The following is a 20,703-nucleotide window of genomic DNA, read 5'->3' as shown; positions in this document are numbered from 1 at the left end:
TTGTTCTCTAAGTCTGTCAAACTTCCCCATTTGTCTTCGTCTATAGATGTCAGAAATTTGTTTTGTTTTAGTTGCCACCACACTAATCACTTCTGACAAGTGCACCGGAGTCATCTTGTCACTAATCTTAGTAAAGCACTGTCTTTTGTCTCTCCTAATGTGGTATAAATTCCTATGCAATTTCGCCGATCGGGCGAATAAGTTCTGGGACCGGAAGTGGCTTGAGAGTTTGCGGATCTGTTCCACAGTGAACATTAATAGAGATAGAGGAATGCGGATCCATCCCCTCTTTGAGGCTACTATCCTCAGAAGGGATGAACGGTTCCACATGACCCACTCTTGAGCCACTTCCGATTCCGTAACACAAGAGAACGGAACACGTGGGAATGAAACACGTGATGAGCACCGTGAACCTGCTGGTATTTAAAGACGCACTGCAGAACAAAGAAAATACCGCTGAAGAAGAAGGCAGGAGCCTTCGAAAGCTTTGGTTTTATCGATTTTAATTTAGTATATTTTAATGTATTTTATTGTTCTTAACCCAGTATATTTTAATGTATATTTTATATGTATATATTTTAGTTGTAAAGTTAAATATAATTTATTGTAAATACAGACAAATATAACTTATTATAAATACAGTTATCACAATTCCAATTTTTGTTTTCTTTGTGTTTTATTTCTACATAAGGTTGGTGAAAAACATTTAAAACTACAATACATATTTTGTTTTGAATACTGAAAATCTTGGAACGGAACCTAATGTATTTACGTATGTTCCCATTATATTTTTGCTTCAATTTACGCCGCTTCATTTTGATCCAGAAATCTCAGGAATCTAACCCCAGCGTAAACCAAGTCCTACCTGTAATTGGCTGATGTTGAAGAACCTGTAGTCGTAGGTATGTCATCTAGCTAAATTCCTATGATCTTACAGCTGCCTTATACAGTGGGACTGTGACCTCCCTATCTTTACAGGATAATGTTTGATAAATCATCGATAGGACACCATGAGCTTTCCTGGCTGCCTGTTTACACAGCTCAGAAAACTTCATATATCTGCCCATGTTATAACTCCCAGATCCCTTTCTTCCTCTGTTTTTAATTCAACCCCACCAAGTGTATAATTTATTTTGGTGTTGCTATTCCCCAAGTGCATTTTGCTGCATTAAAACATAGCTGCCATAAAACCTTGCATTTTGCTGCATTAAAACATAGCTGCCACTTTTATGGCCACCTTTGAAGTCTATTCAAGTCATCCTGAAGGAGTGCTGCTTGGCACTGATCATTAAAAACTCTATCAATCTTTACATCATCTGCAAATTTGACATAACACCTTCTGTCCCTTCATCTATGTCATTTATGAAAATCAGAAACAACACTGGTCCAAGAACCGATACTTAGGGGACCCCCCAATTCTGACTTAACACCAATCTGAAAAATATCCATTAATGCAACCCTCTGCCCTAAAGCCAACCAGCAATTCATTTTAGAATTTTTCCAGTAATCCCAGTATGTTCCAGCTCATACAGTAACTTATCATGAGAGATTGAGTCAAATGCCTAACTAAATTCCAAATAAACTATGTCGAAATTGTTCTCTGCATATATCTCTCCAGTAACTGTGTCAAAATAGCTTACCAGATTAGTTAAACATTATTTTCTCTTAAAAAAACCATGTTGTTTATCTAAATGTCCCTAAATTGGATTACACTTTTAATCATTGCTTCCAAAATTTTCTCTACCAAAGTCAGACTGACTGGTCTGTATTTACCGACTTCAATCTTAGAACTCCTTTTATGTATTGGCAATATGTTGGCACTTCAATCCAAAAGAATATGTCCTAACTCTAAAGATCCCTCATAGTTAATCTCAATGGTTCAGTACACACTCTGGCAGCCTCCCTCAAAATTACTGGGTATATGTCATAGACTCCGCAAGCCTTGCCTTCATTCTCGAAATTTTTTCTAATATATAGTCATCTGTAATTTTGAAATCACTAATTTTATATGACTCAGCCTCGCTCTCAGAGCCTCTTCTCAGCATGAATAATCTTTAGTCAGTAAAGACTGATGAAAAGTACCTGTTCAATTCATCCGCAACATCAGCAGGAGTGCTGTTTGGCACTGATCATTAACAACTCTATCAATCTTTACATTATCTGCAAATTTTGACATAAAGCCTTCTGTTCCTTCGTCTGTGTTATCTGAGACTTCCCTTCATCCAGTGAACAAGGGTCTGATCTGATCCACTTTCTTCTTCATTGTGTGATATGAGGGATTATATGCTGAAAGCCTTGCAGATTCACTCAAGACTTGAAGGACTCTACAAGCTTTTGGGGAGAAATTTTTATCAGCTTGGCCTGCATTTGTAGGTAGAAGGAATCTGTTTTGTAGAGATGTGAGATATATTTAAACACAGGTGGTGCAAGGGCTTTTGCCAAGTATCATTGAGGATACCTTAAGGGTTCAGAGAAACTGCTAGTTTGGGGTGAATAAGGGATAGACATGCATTTATCTGATGATATTGTTCAAAGTAACACTTACATATACCTCAAGAATTCTTGTTTCTTACTGCAACAGATCATAATAGCAAGATGTTCTGAGGACAGAAACGTTTCAAATGAGCTGGTAGCTAATGCCAGGAAAGCAAGCTTAAATAACTTCAAGGGGTGTGTCAGGGTAGATACAACTATACAAGAACATCAAGTCTTAATTGTTTATACAGTAATGTTAGAAGTGCCAATAAAATGAGTGAATTTGAACTGCTGGTTAGTACAACTAATGCTGACATAATAGGGCTTATGGAAATGTGGTTACACCCGGAAATAGGGGATGATGAGTTTCAGTATGGTATGTACAATGTGTTTAGGAAGGATAGGGCAGATAGAAGGGGGTGGCGGGATCATGCTTCTTATCAAAAGCATTCTGAGTGCAGCGAATGCTTTCTCCCGATTTAGATGTTTCACATGCTAGTATAGTATCTACATGGTACAGATAGTTGGAAGCAAAGGTATAATGGAAAAAGTATAATGGTGAGTTATGGTTGTTGGGAGTATATAAATTACAGGCCAGGTGATTGTGAAGATTATGATGAGAGCCTCTATATGCAAATGGAATGGGCAGGCAAGTGTGAATCTTATTATGGGGGATTTTAATTTGCCTCTAATTGATTAGAGCAAATGGGAAGGAAACTCTACATGGGGGACAAAATTTTTAAATCAACTAGATGATTGTTATTTGAATCAACATGTCACGGAAAGTATTAAGAATATTGTAAAGTATGTATAAAGAATATTGTAAACTGGATCATCACCCATGAACCAGATGACACAATAGGACTGACAGTACAGAATACCAGTAGCAGAAAGGGATCACAGATTTCGGCAGTAGACAATGAGGAGAGAGATAGCAGTAGTTAAGGGCAAAGGAAACAGTTATAATTTCAGGAAAGGAAATTACGATGTCTTAAGGTGCTACCTGGCCTCTATTAACTGGGTAGATATCTCACAGAGAGTGAATATAAGTGAATTAATCATTAATCACAGCAGCCTTGAATGCGTATATACTATTAAAAAAATACTCCATGAGGAGGATTCCAAGTTGAATGAACATTGAAGTTGCCTAATTAATTGAGCAGAAAAAGATGGCATGGAAAAGTTAAACAGCAATAAAAGTACTGATGCCTATAACAGCTACAAATTGATCTGTAATAGTGCCACAGAAAAGGTTAGGCTGGCAAAGGCAGATTATGAGAAATCGCTGGAAAAGAGAACAGAGTGTGGGAATAAGGAACTCTTCACATGCAGTATATAAATGCAGAGTAGAACAAATCAGATTGAAACTTTATGTAATGGACTTGGGATGGTATTTGATATCCCAGCTGATGTTGCAAATGAGCTCAACAGTTACTTTGCATAAATATTTACAGAAGAAAAACCTTTTATGTCAGTGGGAAATTATGGGAATGAAGTTGAAAAATATGTAATTAATGATATTGAAATTTCATATGATTATTTAATGAAAAAACTTTCGAGCCTACAGGAGAGTAAGGCTCCAGGAGTTGATGGCATATACCCTATAATTTTAAGGGAGGCGGAAAGTGAGTGCATTGCACCATTAAGGCTAATTACGAGAGCATCACTGGACTCAGGAGAAATTCTGTTGGACTGGAAAAGTGCCAATGTGTTGCCAAACATAAAGGTGGTTCTAAGAGTGTAGTGGGCACCTCTGTAGCCAGGTGGGAAGGAGCAGCAGTGCGTAGCATGCTTCTTGATTAGACCGGGGTTCGAGCCCGTCACCACCAAATACGGAGGATGCGGAAAGGTCAGGGAATGACCACCGCTTATCCCGGAGCAATATGGCCTTAGTTTCTAATGCTCCTAAAAACCAAAATAACAACAAATAAATAAATAAGAGTGTAGTGGGAAATTACCGACTGGTCAGTCTAACTTCAGTAGTAGGGAAAATCATGGAGGCAGTGATCAAGGGTGGAAAGCAGGTTTTGTAAAGGGAAAATCATGTTTAACAAATCTTGTTAGCTATTTTGATAGAATTACTCGTGAGGTGGATTTAGAATATTTTCAACATTGTTTATTTAGATTACTTTATAAGCTGGAACAGATTGACATCACAGGGATAATCCTTAGAGGGATAGCAGGATGGCTTCAGAGCAGGAGACAGAGGGTTGTGATAAATGGTTATTCTTCAGAATGGGTTAATGTAAGAAGTGGGGTTCCCCAGTGATCAGTATTGGAACCACTGTTGTTTTTGATTTTCTTAAATGACATTGATAAAGGATTTGAAGGTGTGATGTCTAAATTTGCAGATGTAAAGATCGCTAGAGCGATTATTGATCACTGCCAAGCAGAGCTTCTTCAGAGTGACCTAGACAATCTTCAGGGATGGTAAGAAAAGTGGCAGCTATGCTTTAATTTAGCAAAATGCAAGGTCTTGCAGCTCGGGAACAGCAACCCCAAAATAACATTTATTATTATTAGCCATATGGTGCAAGGAAGCCGAGGCTTATGCTGCACCAGCCAAAAGAAAAAAAAAAAAAATTCTGAATTACCCCAAAAGAGAAAACGAGTCAGAAGTAGAAAGGAATCATCAAGAAAGAGAAGAATGATGATATCCAGCTCAGGAACCTAGGTCTGCCAAACCCATACTCACCAGATGTGAGCTCCCGGGGTTACGCACTTGGTGGAGCTGAACTAAAGTCAGTAGTGGAAGAAAGGGACTTGGGAGTTATGATATGGGCAGACACGAAGTTCTTCGAGCATTGTAGAGGTTGTAAGGAAATCGAACATTTTCTAGTAAAGATAAGGATGTCATAATCCCATTATATAAAGGCTATTGTTAGACCACACTTGGAATACTATGTTAAAATTTGGCGATTGCACCTAAAAAAAGACTTAGAGCTTCTTGAAATGGTCCAAAGATGGGTAACTTGCCTGGCAAGATTGGCAAAAGGGCATCCACAAGGAAAAATATTCGAATATGTGGGTTGCACAACTTAGAAACTAGGAACCTTAGACGAGACTTGACTGAAGTGTTTAAGGCTCTGAGAGGCAAAAGTAAAATGAATGAGGACGAAATTTTCACGGTTATAAATGATTCTAGAACTGGGGGCCATAAATTCAAGTGACGGTGGGGGGAGATGTTTAGACTGGATTGCAGGAAGTTTTATTTCAGCCAGTATGTTATAAATTACTGGAATAAGTTACCTACATGGGTGGTTGAGGCTGACAGTTTGGGAAAATTCAAAGGTCAGCTGGATAATTAGTTACCTGTGGGAGGAGGGAAATGTATAGGTTGTCTTATTTCCTTTTCTTTTATTATTTATTAATTATTTATTTTATTATTATTTTTACCCCCCCAACTGATACAGCATAAGCCTTAGACTTTCTTGCATTATATGGCCATTACTTTTACTAATACTATTCACATATATGAAAAATTCCTTGTCCTTAGCCAGTGCTTTCACAGCCTTGGGCTCATCCTTATCTGTGGTACCAATGTAGATTAACTTGTAGCTGCTTTAGGCTACTTTTCGTCTTTCTGTAACTATCCTGTGCTATTTTTTTCTGCTCTATTAGACTTGCCAGCTCCACATTCATCCATTTCGGATAAATGTGCAATATTTTCTTAATGTGTGTGTGTGTGATTTTATTTTTTTTTCAAATATATAAATATATTTACTTTCACTCTGTAATCTGTCAAATTAATGGATACCATGTAGGGCCTTAAATTGTTAAAGTCCTCTCTTCTGAAATTAAATAATGTGCATGCCTCTTTAAGTACTGCAGCTTCTTTCTTCATTTTCCAACTAATGACTGCATGATCACAACCTGCCTTGTACTTTAAGCTCTATGATGTCAAATAATAATCATCTAGTTTATTTAAAAATTTTGTTCCCCACTGTGAGTTTTCCTCCCACTTATTCCAGTCTATTAGGGGCTTATTGAAGTCACCCATAACAAGACATTTGTTCTTGCTTGTCCATTCCATCTGCATGTAGAGACCCCTGTCATACTCTTCTGGTCTGTAGATTACTCTCATTCCACTCTCATTATACTTTTGCTTCCAATAACTTACACCACACAGATTATATGCTGGCAGATGTAACTTCAGACTCCACAAAATTTCTTTTCATGCTGCTTTTGATAAGAAGCATGACCCCGCCACCTGTTCTATCTTCCCTAGCTTTCCTAAATACGTGATACATACGATGATGGAACTTTTCGTTCCCAATTTCTGTGCGGCACCGCATTTCTGTTATCTCTGTTATGTTAACCTTAGTTATCCTAACCAGGAGTTTGAATTTAGCCATTTTATTGACAACTCTCCTGACGTTACTGTAGATGCAGCTAAGACTAAGTATTCTTTTATAGTTTTAGTACCCTTACAAACACCTTGAAGTTATTTAGACTTGTTTCTGGAACTTTATCTTCCCACTCGTTTGAAATGTTACTACCCTCCAAACTTCTTGCCAACATCAGCTGTTGTGGCAACAAACAAGAATTTCTGATGTGAGTGCAAGCATTAGTTTGACTCATATCGTCATCAGATAATCACGGATCTATATTACTCTTCTCCCCCCTCTCCTTACTAGCAGTTTCCCTAGCAGCATTAATGAGGATACCTTAAGGTATCCTTAAGGTATCCTCATTAATGCTGCCAAAAATCTTTGCACCAACTTCATTTGAATGAGTTCTGTCGTTACAAAAAAGATTCCTTCTACCTGCAAGTGTGGGCCATGCTGATAAAAACGTTCAAATTTTACCTCATAATGGATCCTTGAAGCACACCATGACCACGTAGCATGTGGTCATGGATCAAGGATCAAGGATCCTTGATCCATGATCAAGGATCCTTGATCATGGATCAAGGATCCACATTGGGATATCTCTATTACTCATTATCATCCAGAGCATAGGTTGAGGAAGGGCTAAATTTTCATCCCAGGGTAAAATATATACTGCTCATCCTGCTATAATGTGCCATCTTACAATGTGCGTTTCAGGTTACATGCATATTTATTTGATACTTCATATGACATTACACACATTAAAATTCAAAGCCCACACCACCATATTGCACTCTTTCTCTCTAGCCTTATTTCAGTTTATAGTTATCCATGAGTACATTTTGTTGCTTTTTTTTTTTTTTTTTTTTTTTTTTTGAGTTTAAAAAAATGAGATGATCTGATGAGCAGTTGCAAATTTATTTATTAAAAAAAAAAAAAAAAAAAAAAGCAAGCCAGGCAATCAACCTTATGTATATTCTTTAAAAAAGCAGTTCCCATTCAAGAAGATTCCCTCACCCCTTTCTTCCTCCATTTGAAAAATTGTCCATAAAAAAAAAAAAAAAAACAGTACCACTTATGCATGTTTTATGTCAATAAATTTTTACTTAATAATCTATAAGTTTTAATATGTAATGTACTAGTATTAATATGTATCAATATAAATAAGTCTGCAAATAGGATAAGTATTGACAGTTTATAGCCTTTGTAGAACCTATCCTTGACTGTTATATGAAAATGTAACGTTTCTACAGTAAGACATTTTTTTCGGAATAATGTTGCACTGTATAGCACGAGGTGCTGTATATAGAAATTTTCAGGCCTGCAGTAGTCTTCAGTACTTTACAAGGAAATTCCAAAGAATGGACAGGTAGCAGTAAGCTCCATTTGAGTTCAGCAGCTGTGTGTAGAGATCATGGTATGTTATAAAATAAATCTTGGTATAACTGATGAAACTGAAGAAATAAGGGCTTTATTAAAATATAAAAATAAATTAAAAGTAATATATATGCAATTTAGATTCAATAGATTTAAATCAATGTCATAAAAATAGAGAATAAACAGATTGGATAGTCAGTCCTCGTATAACACGATAGTTGTGTTCCTAGAAACCCTCGTGCAATGCAAAATCGTGCAATATAAACAACAGGCCCTATGGGAAAAATAGGGTTAGGTGCCAACCACCCAAGATTGAACACACATTTGTAACCAAAACATTACCAAACACAATAAATAATCGTAATAAAATACGTAAGTATTTTATTACGAAATAAAATGTTGCTAATGCTTTTGCTTCTGTCTTAAGCAAACTTGTTTTTTGTTTGATTTTCTATCCAAACAGATGATAGCCATTCCGTCTCTTCCAATTCTTTGTGTCTTAATCTAATGGATTTTAATTACACTTTGAGTTGTTCCTGCTATGAAAGTTGTTTTTATTTTCTCTGCATTCTTTGTAATTCTCGGCGTTGCCTCATTTAGGTCTGTAGCACGTACAATATCACATGGTCTTTCATTTTGCTCAAAGCTTCACAATATCATATTTCCCCCGGTAAGGACATAAGCCTTACCGGGGAATACCCCAGAGGCTCACATCTGGTGAGTTATGGGCTTGGCAAACCCAGGGTCCTGAGCTGGATATCATCATTCTTCTTTCTTGTTTTCTTGGTGATTCCCGTCTACTTCTGACTCTCTCTCTCTCTCAGGGTAACACGGGATTTTTTTTGTTTTTTGGCTAGTGCAGCATAAGCCTCAGACTTCCTTGCATCTTATGGCTAATAATAATAATAATAATAACAACAACAACAACCCCGGTGGGCCGGAGTGCAGTGTGATTTTGGCCATAAACACTAGTATGAGGCTGCTACAAATTTTCCTGGGTAAGAATTTTTGACCCAGTCTGCCTCTGTGTGTCGATATTGCTTTTCTTTTTCTCTCTGAATCTGTAGTGTCTTCACTAGGATGCTTCCTGTTCACACCTTATAAGAATTTTACTCATTTTTAGGGAATAAAGCACAATTACAAAATGAGGAGGCACGCTTGGTACACATAAACAAAGCTGCACGCGTGTAGCAACTGAATAAACAACACTGTAAAGGCAGAGACACACTATTAACACCTCACTAGCTCACATTTCTGGGGATTATTACCATAAAAAAAAAAAAAACATTTCCAGTTGCATTTCTGCTTGTGGAATCTGTTATAAACGTTAGTAAACTCGATCTAATTGCATTTGCGATAATACTGATAGCTGGAATTGTGTGGGTTTTTACGTTATTATGGTGAAACGTGTTTCCCCTTCACTGATACTTTATAAAAACAAATACTGTACATTTTCAGAATCTTCTCTTCATTCCTATGTTGTGTTCAGTTGGGGTGATTCCGTGTTAGACTGCTGTTTCTTGTAAATACAAAGGCGAATCGTGCATAAGCGAATTCGGTTCTTGTTATATACGATATCGTTCCCCTATTTATAAATCGTGTATGATCGAATTCATGTAGTATAAACACGTGTTATACGAGGACTGACTCTACTATGATATGGTCACAAAGGAACTGGATGCAAAAAATAATTTTGTTATCATATACTTGGATTTTAGGAAAGCTTTTGATATTGTTGCACGTGGAAGAGTACTGTACATATTGGAACAGTATGGCATTAAGGGCAAGTTGCTGCAATGGATGAAAGGATGGTTGAGTAGGAGAAGACAGAGTGGTAATCAATGGACACTGCTCTCCTTGGATTGATGTTTTTAGTGGAGTCCCCCAGGGTCTGATGTTGGGTCCAGTGTTGTTTTCTGTGTTTATCAGTGATATTTATGAAGGTATATCAGAGTCAATGTCTAAGTTTACAGACGATATGAAGGTTGGCATGATTGTTAATGACAGTAATGATAGTATACTACTGTAACAGGATATAGAAAGTTGAGCAGATGGGCTTGAGAGGTGGCAAATGAAGATTAACATTGACAGATGTAAAAAAAGGCACCTCTGTAGCCAGGTGGGAAGGAGCAGCTGTGCGTAGCACACGCTTCTTGATTAGACTGGGGTTCAAGCCCGTCACCACCAAATACGGAGAATGTGGAAAGGTCAGGGAATGACTACCGCATATCCCGGAGCAATATGGCCTTAGTTGCTAATACTCCTAAAAACCAAATAACAAACAACAAACAAACAGACAAATGTAAAGTACTACATATGGGAAACAACAACCTCAGAACAACGTATCAACTCTGTGGTACTACACTGACAGTTCCGGTTCCGGTACAAGTGAAAGGAATGCTGAGTATGCGCCTGGTCATCCACGTGTGCCGTGAACCTGATATTTAAGGATGTGTCATTTAAGTCTCACTATTACTGAGGAAGGAGGAAGACACCTCTGAAAGCTCTAGTGTTTTTTATCGTCTTTTTATCGCTTTTATATTTATATTTTAATGCATTTTAACTTATTTACTTATTTTACTTTTGTTATAGTTTAGTTTTTTGTAAATGATTAAAAGTTTTTTGTAAATATTATTTTACAGTCTTTTCTATCATTTTATTTTATTTTATTTCATTATTCAACCAGTCATAAACGGTTGGTGTGTGTGTTTAAAATTGGTAGTACACTGACAGTGGTAGAGAATGAAAAGGACATGGGGGGTAGGTAATTGTGCAGTCAGATATGAAGTTCTCTGAACAGCTGCAAGAGTAACCCATGGTGTCTTGTTAATGATATACAGGAATTTTTCTAGAAGTGATAAGGAGATGATTATCCCCTTGTATAGGGCAGTGGTCAGGCCACACCTTGAATACTGTATACAGTCTGGAGGCCTCATTTTAGGAAAGATGTTGAGCTGCTGGAACAAGTACAAGAAGGGCAACGAGATTGGTGAGTGGAACAAAGGGTTGCTCTTACGAAGAAAGGGTTAATTTTTGCAAATTGCTACTTCTGGAGACTAGGCAGTTGCAAGGTGATCTAATTGAGGTGTATAAGGCCTTGAATGGTTTGAGCATGCTCAATGCTGATGGGATACTTCCTCTTGCTCAGAATAATCACCTGAGAGGGCATAAATTCAAATTGAGGAAAGACAGAAGTAGGATAGATGTGCGGAAATTTGCCTTTAGCCAGCGGGTAGTTGGTTGGTGGAACAGACTTCCATCACTTGTTGTGGAGGTTGATAGCCTAAATAAATTTAAGGCTCAGCTGGGCAGGTATTTTGAACAAACGGAGGGGCGAAGTGGAATGGTTTTTTCTTTTTTTTGGCTGATGCTGCATAAGCTTGCTTTCTTGCATCATATGCCAATGCTAATGCTAACCCATGTGTTTATTTGTACCGCAATGACTCCCAGCAGTCTCTGAAATATCCTGCATCTTGTTTTCCAGGCTGCTGCTCATTCCAATAGAAGCAGTGCAAGAATCCCTTTCACCTCTTCCAGTGGCTACTGTTAATCAATTAGTTCTTGTATCCCCCAAGCTAGCAGTTTTCCGACCCACCTAACACTGCCTCGATAGCATTAGCAAATATTCTTGTACCTCTTTCTATTTAAGTGTATCCCATCCCTGTAGAAGCAGTCTCTCCTGTTAACAAGTACAGACACCTGTTAACAGGTGTCTGTACTTGTTAACAGACCAGGCTGAAAAAAATTTACCCCTTGAGCCTTGCACAATCTTTCCAGGGCCGAATTGATCAACAAGGCTCTCATCATATACTCCCTCCTATCGTGTCTGGGCAGAATTGCAGACACTTTCAAATTCAACCCTAATTCACGGCTTTTTTTCAACAGTGAACTGTACTTTTTAAGTAATTCTGCCGGTCACCTACTCTTAATATCATTAGTGCCAACGTGTACAACTATATCACCTTTTGTGTACTTAAAAGATGATATCCACTCTACAATGTCATCAACCTTTGCCCCTGGTAGACATACCCTGGTTCTGTTCCACTTATCCTTATCTACTACATATGGGTGGTAGTAATCCCAGAGAAATGTGCCAACTATATGGTGTTACTCTCAGGATAGTGGAGAATCAAAGAGAACTGGGGGTAATTGTGCAGTCAGATATGAAGTTTTCTGGACAGTGCAGACAGTCTGCCAGAGTAGGTCAATGATACAGGAATTTTGTGAGCAGCGATAAGGAGGTAATTATCACCTTGTATAAGGTGATGGTCAGGCCACACCTTGAGTACTACATACATGTCTGGAAGCCTCAATTTAAGAAGGTCATAGATTTGATAGAAATACAGAGAAGGGCAACAAGTGTTGAAGGTAACAAAGGGGTGCTCTTAAGAAAGGCTTAAGTTCTGCAAATTGCAGGTTCTGTAGACTAGGCACCTGTGATATGACCTGATTGAGGTGATGGGATCAACATGTATAAGGCCTTGAATGAATTTGAGCAGGCTTAATGCTGATGGGATTCTTCCTCTCGCTCAGATTACAAACCTGATGGGGGCTTAGATTCAAAGTGAGAAAAGACAGTTGTAGAACAGATGTGCAGAAGTTTGCCATTAGCCAGCAGGTAGTTGATTGCTGTAACAAACTTCCATCTGTTGTTGTGGAAGTTGATAGGTTAAATAAATTCAAAGCAGAACTAGACAAACATTCGGAATGAATGGATCTGTAAAATGGGATGCATGTTTTTTTTTTTTTTTTTTTTGGCTGATGCTGTATAAGCTTGCTTACTTGCATCATGTGCCTCTACTAATGCTAATCTGCTAGAGTAGCCCATGGTGTCTTGTCAATGATATACAGCATTTTTTTTTTAGCAAGAATAATCAGTTGATTATCCCTTTGTACAAGGGGTCAGGCCACACCTTGAGTGCTGTATACAGGTCTGGAAGGATTAGAGCTGCTGGAATGAGTACAGAGAAAGGCAACGAAATTGGTGAATGGAACAAAGGGTTGCTCTTAGAAAGAAAGGCTAAATTTCTGCAAATTGCAGTGTCTACAGACTAGGCACCTGCAAGGTGATCTGATTGAGGTGTATAAGGCCTTGAAAGTTTTGAGCAAGCCCAATGCTGATGGGATTCTTCCTCTTTTCCAGATTAATCACCTGAGGAGGCATAAATTAAAATTGAGGAATGACAGTTATATAATAGATGTGCAGAAATTTGCCTTTAGCTAGCTGGTGGTTGATTGCCTGAACAAACTTCCATTTGTCGTGGAAGTTGACTGCTTTTATGAATTCCAGGCAGAACGAGACAAACATTTGGAATGAATGGTTAGGTGAAATGGGAAGGGGTTTTTTTTTTTTTGGCTGATTCTATATAAGCTTGCTTTCTTCATCATGTGCCTCTATTAATGCTAAAAAAAAACCAGAAATAGTGCTTCATTATCACCTTGGGCTATTCTGCCACCTATTGCTAAAAATTCACAGTCATTCATTTAGTATTTATGAAGTTGCATATATTTGTGACTTACTCTCTCTTGTACCTTCAGTATTACAACATATTCAGATTTCAGTATAACTTCAGTAAGCTTTGGACACTATTTAAGGATATCTGAAAGAGATAAGTGGTTATTAAAAATGTAAACTATGCTTGCATATTATATTCTGATAAATAATATAACCATTTCAGATATCCTGACAGCTGGTATGAGGATATTACCTCAAGTAACAAGTTCTTTTCCTTAGCAGCTGTGTACAGAACTCTCATAATTGGGCTCATAGTTGCTGAGATAAAGCCCCAGTCAAAGTGCAATAAAGAGGTAACTTTTAAAAATACATATTTTTATTTTTCTTTAGTTAGTTGTCATTTGATGAATACTGCTGCTGTTATTTTTAAATGCTAATACTTTTCTTAGGCAAAATTTAGCATTTAATTTTTATTCATTAGACATTAATGTTGAGACTGATATGAAATTCAAAAAGCTGTTGGTAAAGCAATGTACAGGTAACCCTTTTATAACACAGTAGTTAGGTTCTTATAATATCTTGTGTAGTGCGAAACCATGTTATATGGGACTAAGAACCAGTACAAAAAATACACCATTTTTTTTATGATTATTGGAAACTTAATTTTTATTAAAAATAATAATAACTGAACAAATGCCTTACAAACTGTGATACTTATATTCAGATAATGTATGTCATTTAAGTTTTTTCCTCTTCATTGCTGCTAAGCACAACCAAAGAGAACATTTTCTCTGTTGCAGAAGCAGAATATCTTTACCTTCTGAACTTTCTTCTGCAGCAACAAGATTTCGTGTATCTTCTGCTCTCTCTAAAAAATCTGTAATCTGGTTTGTTTGCTTTTGCTTGATAGATCTTTGTAAATTTCATGGTATTGAGCTAAGCATTTTTTAAGCTCCCTTTTGTGCTCTTTTCAGTCGAAGGATCTGCATCAAAAAAATAAGATTCTAATTGCTCAGCTAAGTTTATGACTTCCCGTATGCTTTTGGTTTAAAATTTGGAACTTCAGAATTTTAATCTGTGCTATCATCCTCTGAATTGATTTGGTTTACCTCCGATTATGGTCCATTTCCCTCAGCATGAATTGTTGAGGAGGCTTCCATCCTGCAGTGGGTTGATAATGGCTGCACTTTACTTTTTTTTTACCTCCGATTCCATTTCCACCAAATCTGCTTTGCTAGCCACTTTTTCTACCAGTAATTATTGAACATCTTCTATAGTCATATCATCAAAACCTTCCCCCTCCTACCGACTTAGCAAGTTGTACTATCGCACTGATTCCGTGTTCTGTCAGTTCGACCTAAATGAACCAACTCTGGCCATACATTTTTACAACACTCAGTTAATGTTGACGGTTAGTTTTACTTTGAATGATAAAGCTATGATTCTGATACAGTCCACAATTGAAAAATGTTTTGATGCCTCCATCACTTTGATAGATTTGGAATCAATTTTTTCCAAAATCCATTGTAATAATTTTCTGATGTAATGAGTTTTAAAGATAAATTAAAGAAGTTGTATTAGGTGGTAGGAATATTACTTCAACATTTGGATGATTTAATCTTTTGGATGGCCTTGTGCATTATACAATAGTAATAAAACTTTGAAATCTAGATTTTTTTTTCCACAGGTTCAAAATAAAATGCGGGAGTTTCCCTTTTTTTCTTTTTTTTTTCCATAACAACTAGCGAGCCAAAAGTGGGGATTCACAAAAGAGATTGGAAACATTGAAAAATTATATACCACATAATAGCAGGGTTTTCCCTGCCAAATGCTCAAAAATACCTTGTTATACAAGTTTTGCTACAATTCTCTAACCATGTTATATAAGTACCGTGTTGTAGAAGTACCATGTTATATGGGGGCTGCCTGTATTAACACATTTTTTTATGTATGTACTTATTTTTTATTTCATAAATGAAATAAAAAAATTTATTTATAAGTGAACTTTATATGTTACTGTAACATTATAAGAAAGGAGTCAACTAATATCGAGAATTTTAAGATTAACCTGTATATTTCCTGAATGAGTGTGTGCTCCCTGTTTCCATAGCATCGGGCTGTGTGAAGTGAGTAAAAGTTTCTTCATGAAGTTCTGTAAAAATACTTGGACATAAATGCTTTTAAATATTACTTTATTCTTATTTTGATTGTCAGAATTAGAGCGAAATTATTTTCAAAAATCATAAAACACTCTTAAAAAAACTTTTTGTTTAAGTTATTTTAATCTGTTTGTGCATTGCTTAAATTCAATTTCATCAATATCTGAATCTGAATTCCAGAGAATTTCTTCAGTTTTGTCTTTTGTTAGTCAAAGTCAGACAAAAATGGCTAATAGTTGTGATGCCCTTCTCTCATTTTCAAAGCCATTTTTATGCTACCATTCAAAACTGTGTCTGCTAATAGTTGGAAATGTAGGTAAGTGTTGGCAGCACTTACTGGAAAAATTTCAGAATAATTTTTTTATAAACAAAAACATTATTATTTGAAATTGACCTTTGGTAGTACCTCCATAGATTTACCCATATCTCTGGATGTACTCTGCACAGCTCACAATTGAAAAATTGATCTACACATGTACTTGTGAAAGGAATAAGTAACCATTAGCAGGTATTTATTAATGTAGATCATAATGTCATCAAGGATAAAGAGAATGAAATTTAATTTTTAGGGGTAATTGTGATCGTCTTAGGCATTATTTGAATTCTGCTTAATGGGAAAAGTAGTTGAATTTAACAGTTACAAATAATAAATTGGAACTGGTCAAATAAGTAATTTTATAAGCTCCAGGATTAAACCAAAGTGCATGATTATGGAAATTGATGAGTTTAGTAACAGAAAAAGAAAGTTGCATGGAAATGAATTTAAATTATAATATCGAAACACACTGAGTAATAAGACAAGCATAAATTAAATCTGTAACTTGGGAAGCAAATTATGATAAACTATGTAATGACTTTGGCAATGAGGGCAAAGAACAATAATGGAGTGTTTTGCACTTGCTAACAATAGATGGAAGGGAGTAAATCAGATTGGTTCACTGCAGGTTAGCTTTGGTAGCATCATTGATAAATGCTAAACAAATGACTGTTGAACTAAATTTTTTTGCATCAATATTCACTTTGGAGTATTTCTTTTAGATTTAATTATGCTATTGGCCCAGGTTAGGTATTGAGAATTAGACAATTGTGTGATAATTGAAAATGGATTGGAAAAGAAATTATTATTCTTGAATGTGAAAAATTCACAGGAAGCTAGTGGGATATATCATAAATACAATGGGCTACGTTAACAAATCTCATCTGTTAGGTTGTGTGAACAGTCTAGTTCCTATTTATTATTATAATAGTTATGTATTCTTACTCTAAGATTGAAAATGTTTTATTGTAAATGGCAAGAGTAACTTTGAGACCTATAAACTTAACTTCTGTGGTAGAGAAAATGGAGTCTATAGTTGAGGATGCATGTGCATCTGAACAGAAATAAAATCATTCAACGAAAACAGCATAAGTTTTTGATAAGTTTTTCACAAAACTATGTAAGGAATAATTTTGGTATACTATATTTATACTATTAAGATTTCTTGTAAAAAAGGCATTTCACCTAAATGCCTTTTGCGCAGAGTTATCCAATTAAAATGCACCCTAGTTTTTAATATAGCAAATTTTAATATAAATTAATACAGAATCTAATTAAAACTGTTACTGAATATGCTATAAATATCCACCTTACTCATATGACATGCATTCATTCTTTTTTAGCATCCGATGCAACTTTGTTAAGACTGTATTCATCAGTGAATGTAAATGCAGTTCTCATTGTTTTACCTCAGTCTCATTTGGTACAGAACTGTTTGGATGTTTTTTGCTGAATGTGTCTTGGCATTGCAAAATTGATTTTTATGCAGAATTAAAAATAATAAATAAACAAGCAAATTAAAAAATAAATGGAGCAAGGAACTTTAAAATAGTTCATTTAAAGAACTATTTTAAAGTTCTTTAAAAGAACTATTTTGTAAGCATGAAAAATAAAAAAAAGTTCAATAAAGTTCTTTAAAAGAACTACATTGTAAGCATGAAACAATAAAAAAAAGTTTGTGTTTCATGATGACATATGTAATTTACCTGCACAGCATATGATATGCATTAATTAGCTATCATTAATTTGGAAGAAAATGCAATTCATACTGCACTACCAAAGCTAGCTGGCTAAAGCCAGATCTTTAAGTCTTCTGTTTTTCAGTTTCTAAAAAGTTGGCAGGTATGCATATGTGCCCTTGCACTGCCATGGTTATCTCAATACTTTTTTATTCCAGGATTTATTCCAACATACAAATCAGCCCATGAACACACACAAACTTGCACATGCACAAATACAGCAAAATAGCAGTGTAATGAATTATGAAGTGTGGGACAAACAAAATATCTTTGTAATGAAAATTTTGTATAGCAAAGTTCAGTTTAAAAAAATATCAGAATAATAAGTTACTTATTAAATGCAGTTTTATATTTTTTAATGAAAATTTCAAAAATTGTGTATTTTATGCTCTTATTTTCAAATGAAATAAAACTTTTACTAATTCTGCTTGAGAAAAAAAAGAAAAACATTGTAAGCATGAAAATAAAATCTTCCATTTTCAAATTTATAAAAATATAATAAGCACAGCTGTTATATGATAGGATGTAAAGAACTGCGCTTTTACACACAAAACTGGCGCCTCCGTAGCCAGGTGGGAAGGAGCAGCGGTGCTTAGCACACGCTTCCTGATTGGACCAGGGTTCGAGCCCGGTCCAATCAAGGTCAAATACGGAGGATTATACATACCTGTATGTGGTTACACTAGGTGTTTTTTGTAGAAGGTTATATATATATATATATATTTTTTTTTTTTTTATTATTATTTCAAAAGACCAATCATCCCATTCTTACCCTATTGTTTGTTTTCTTATGAACACATAATATTCACATTAGGTGGATTGATAATGAACTGATTTATGTTACATTTGTATATTCAGTTTATATATTTGAAACTGTTTTTATATATACAAGAAACTTTATAAGGCACTGTATAAGGTGATGATAAGAACACATCTTGAGTGCTGCATACAGGTCTGGAAGGCTCATTTTAAGAAAGATATGTATCTTTTGGAATGGGTGCAGAGAAGAGCATCCAGATTAGTCAAGGACACATAGGGATATTCTTACCACAGAAGACTTTGGCTCTGCAAATTGCAGTGCTTGGAAACTAGGCACTTGCAAGGAGACTTAATTGGAGTGTTTAAGGCTTTAAATGGATTGAATAAATTTAACAATGCTAATATTCAAGAAAATGGACTAGAATGGAAGTGGTCCTCCTTACACACTTGGATAATACCATCTGGATGATGATATATAAGCTTGCTTCCTTGCATTATTTGTCAGTTCCAATACTACTAATACATTAATAGTTTCGTGAATATTGCCCAAAACAACTTTGCTTATTTACTTCCAGAGATATGCGAAGTCATATTTATGCTTGTAAGACACAATCATTGAACTCAGCAGAGAATTTTACATCTGGCCACTAGAGGTGAAAAGAGAAGAGAATACAGTGGATTCCGGTTATTTGGGCCACCGGTTAATCGGGGCAGCCGTTTATTTGGGGCAAATCTCAAAAAAACAGAACCCAGCCAAGAAAATAGCCAGGGTTTACTTCGCTTAATTGGGACAACATGCCATTTAATCGGGTCAGGAGACCGCAGCACTGGAGATTACCCTATGATTGTCTCTGACCGTATCACGTGGTTTGTTCGGATTTCTGGAGGTCATAACCATAAAACAGTAAAAACAATTAGCACTCACTTGTCTATTGGGTTTTTCTGTTAGTGCAATCTATCATAAACGGATAGTAAACTTGATCTTATTGAATTTGCAATAATACCGACAGCTAGAATTCTGTGGGTTATTGTGGTGAAATGTATTTACACTTCCATGGAATCTTCAATCTTATAAAAAAATTAATTTTCAGAATCTTCTCTTCATTCCTATTTTTAAAACTTCTTAACTTGTTACTCCGTTCTCACTTGCGCGTATCGTATTACTTGCAATTTGTGTGTGCCATGTTCTTTGTTATTGATTGCTTACCTTTTTTACTGTTTTAAATTTTAACCCCCACCCTCAAATGTTAGTGAACAGAAATGTCAACTAGTCAGTATGTACATATTAATTATTCCACTTATCACGTATATTCTTCCGATTTTAATGTATCATTTAATCTTTTAATTGGAAAAGTAATAAAGGTTCAATTTGTGCTTAATACATCTTTACTTTTATAGCCTGTGGATAATATTCCTCCTATTTTCGCTAATTAGGATTACTGTTTAATAGAATTAAAATTCAATTCACAAACGTGATCACAATGACCGGCACTTACTACACATCGTATAGTGAATGGTACTTTATTGTGGCGACTCCATCATCATGTGATTTTATTGCACAGTGAACCAATTGTAAAGTGGGGATCCATTGTATTTTTAACTTTTTTTACGTGAAAGATAATTGGGGCAGCCGCTTAATCGGGCCAAAATGCACTAGATGTGTCCCAAACAACCGGAATCGACTGTACTTATAGAGAGAGAGATTTGAAAAAAGTTTTGAAGGCTAGTATTCTGATCTTTATGCAAATGTGTTTATAATGGTTTAAATGAAGTTTTCTTGGTCAAGGATACTGATAGATTTTTATATTGTTCATTAGTATGATGTCTCATAAAAGAAGGATATATATAAAAGAAATTTTCTAAGGAACATTACTTTATGAAAATCATTTAATTCTTAGCAGTCTACAACAAAAAGTTCCAATTGTATTAGTAGTGGAAAATAGTGCAAAAAAAAAAAAAAGCAAGCTTATATAGAGCGTCAGAAAAAAAAAACCTACCCACTTCACCTATCTATCCCCTCAAAAAATTTGAGGGGATAGATAGGTGATAATTTTTAATTGAATTTATTCAAACTACCCACTTCCCACAATAA

The 20,703-nt window shown here is 35.7% G+C and overlaps 1 protein-coding gene across 1 annotated transcript in view; it reads left to right on the top strand.

Annotated features, from left to right (window-relative positions):
- Window positions 1–20,703, top strand: part of Naa60 (N-alpha-acetyltransferase 60) — a 93,779-nt gene that overhangs the window by 47,249 nt on the left and 25,827 nt on the right. The window contains exon 4 of the mRNA XM_090388451.1: window positions 13,862–13,991. Within this exon, the coding sequence (XP_090244577.1) occupies window positions 13,862–13,991 (130 nt within the window). The remainder of the gene's footprint in view (window positions 1–13,861; window positions 13,992–20,703) is intronic.

The sequence above is a fragment of the Mastigoproctus giganteus genome, chromosome 14 (assembly GCF_048544385.1).
Source record: "Mastigoproctus giganteus isolate SK-2022 chromosome 14, ASM4854438v1, whole genome shotgun sequence".
Lineage (NCBI taxonomy): Eukaryota > Metazoa > Arthropoda > Arachnida > Uropygi > Thelyphonidae > Mastigoproctus > Mastigoproctus giganteus.
This window is presented reverse-complemented; position numbering and strand designations above follow the sequence as displayed.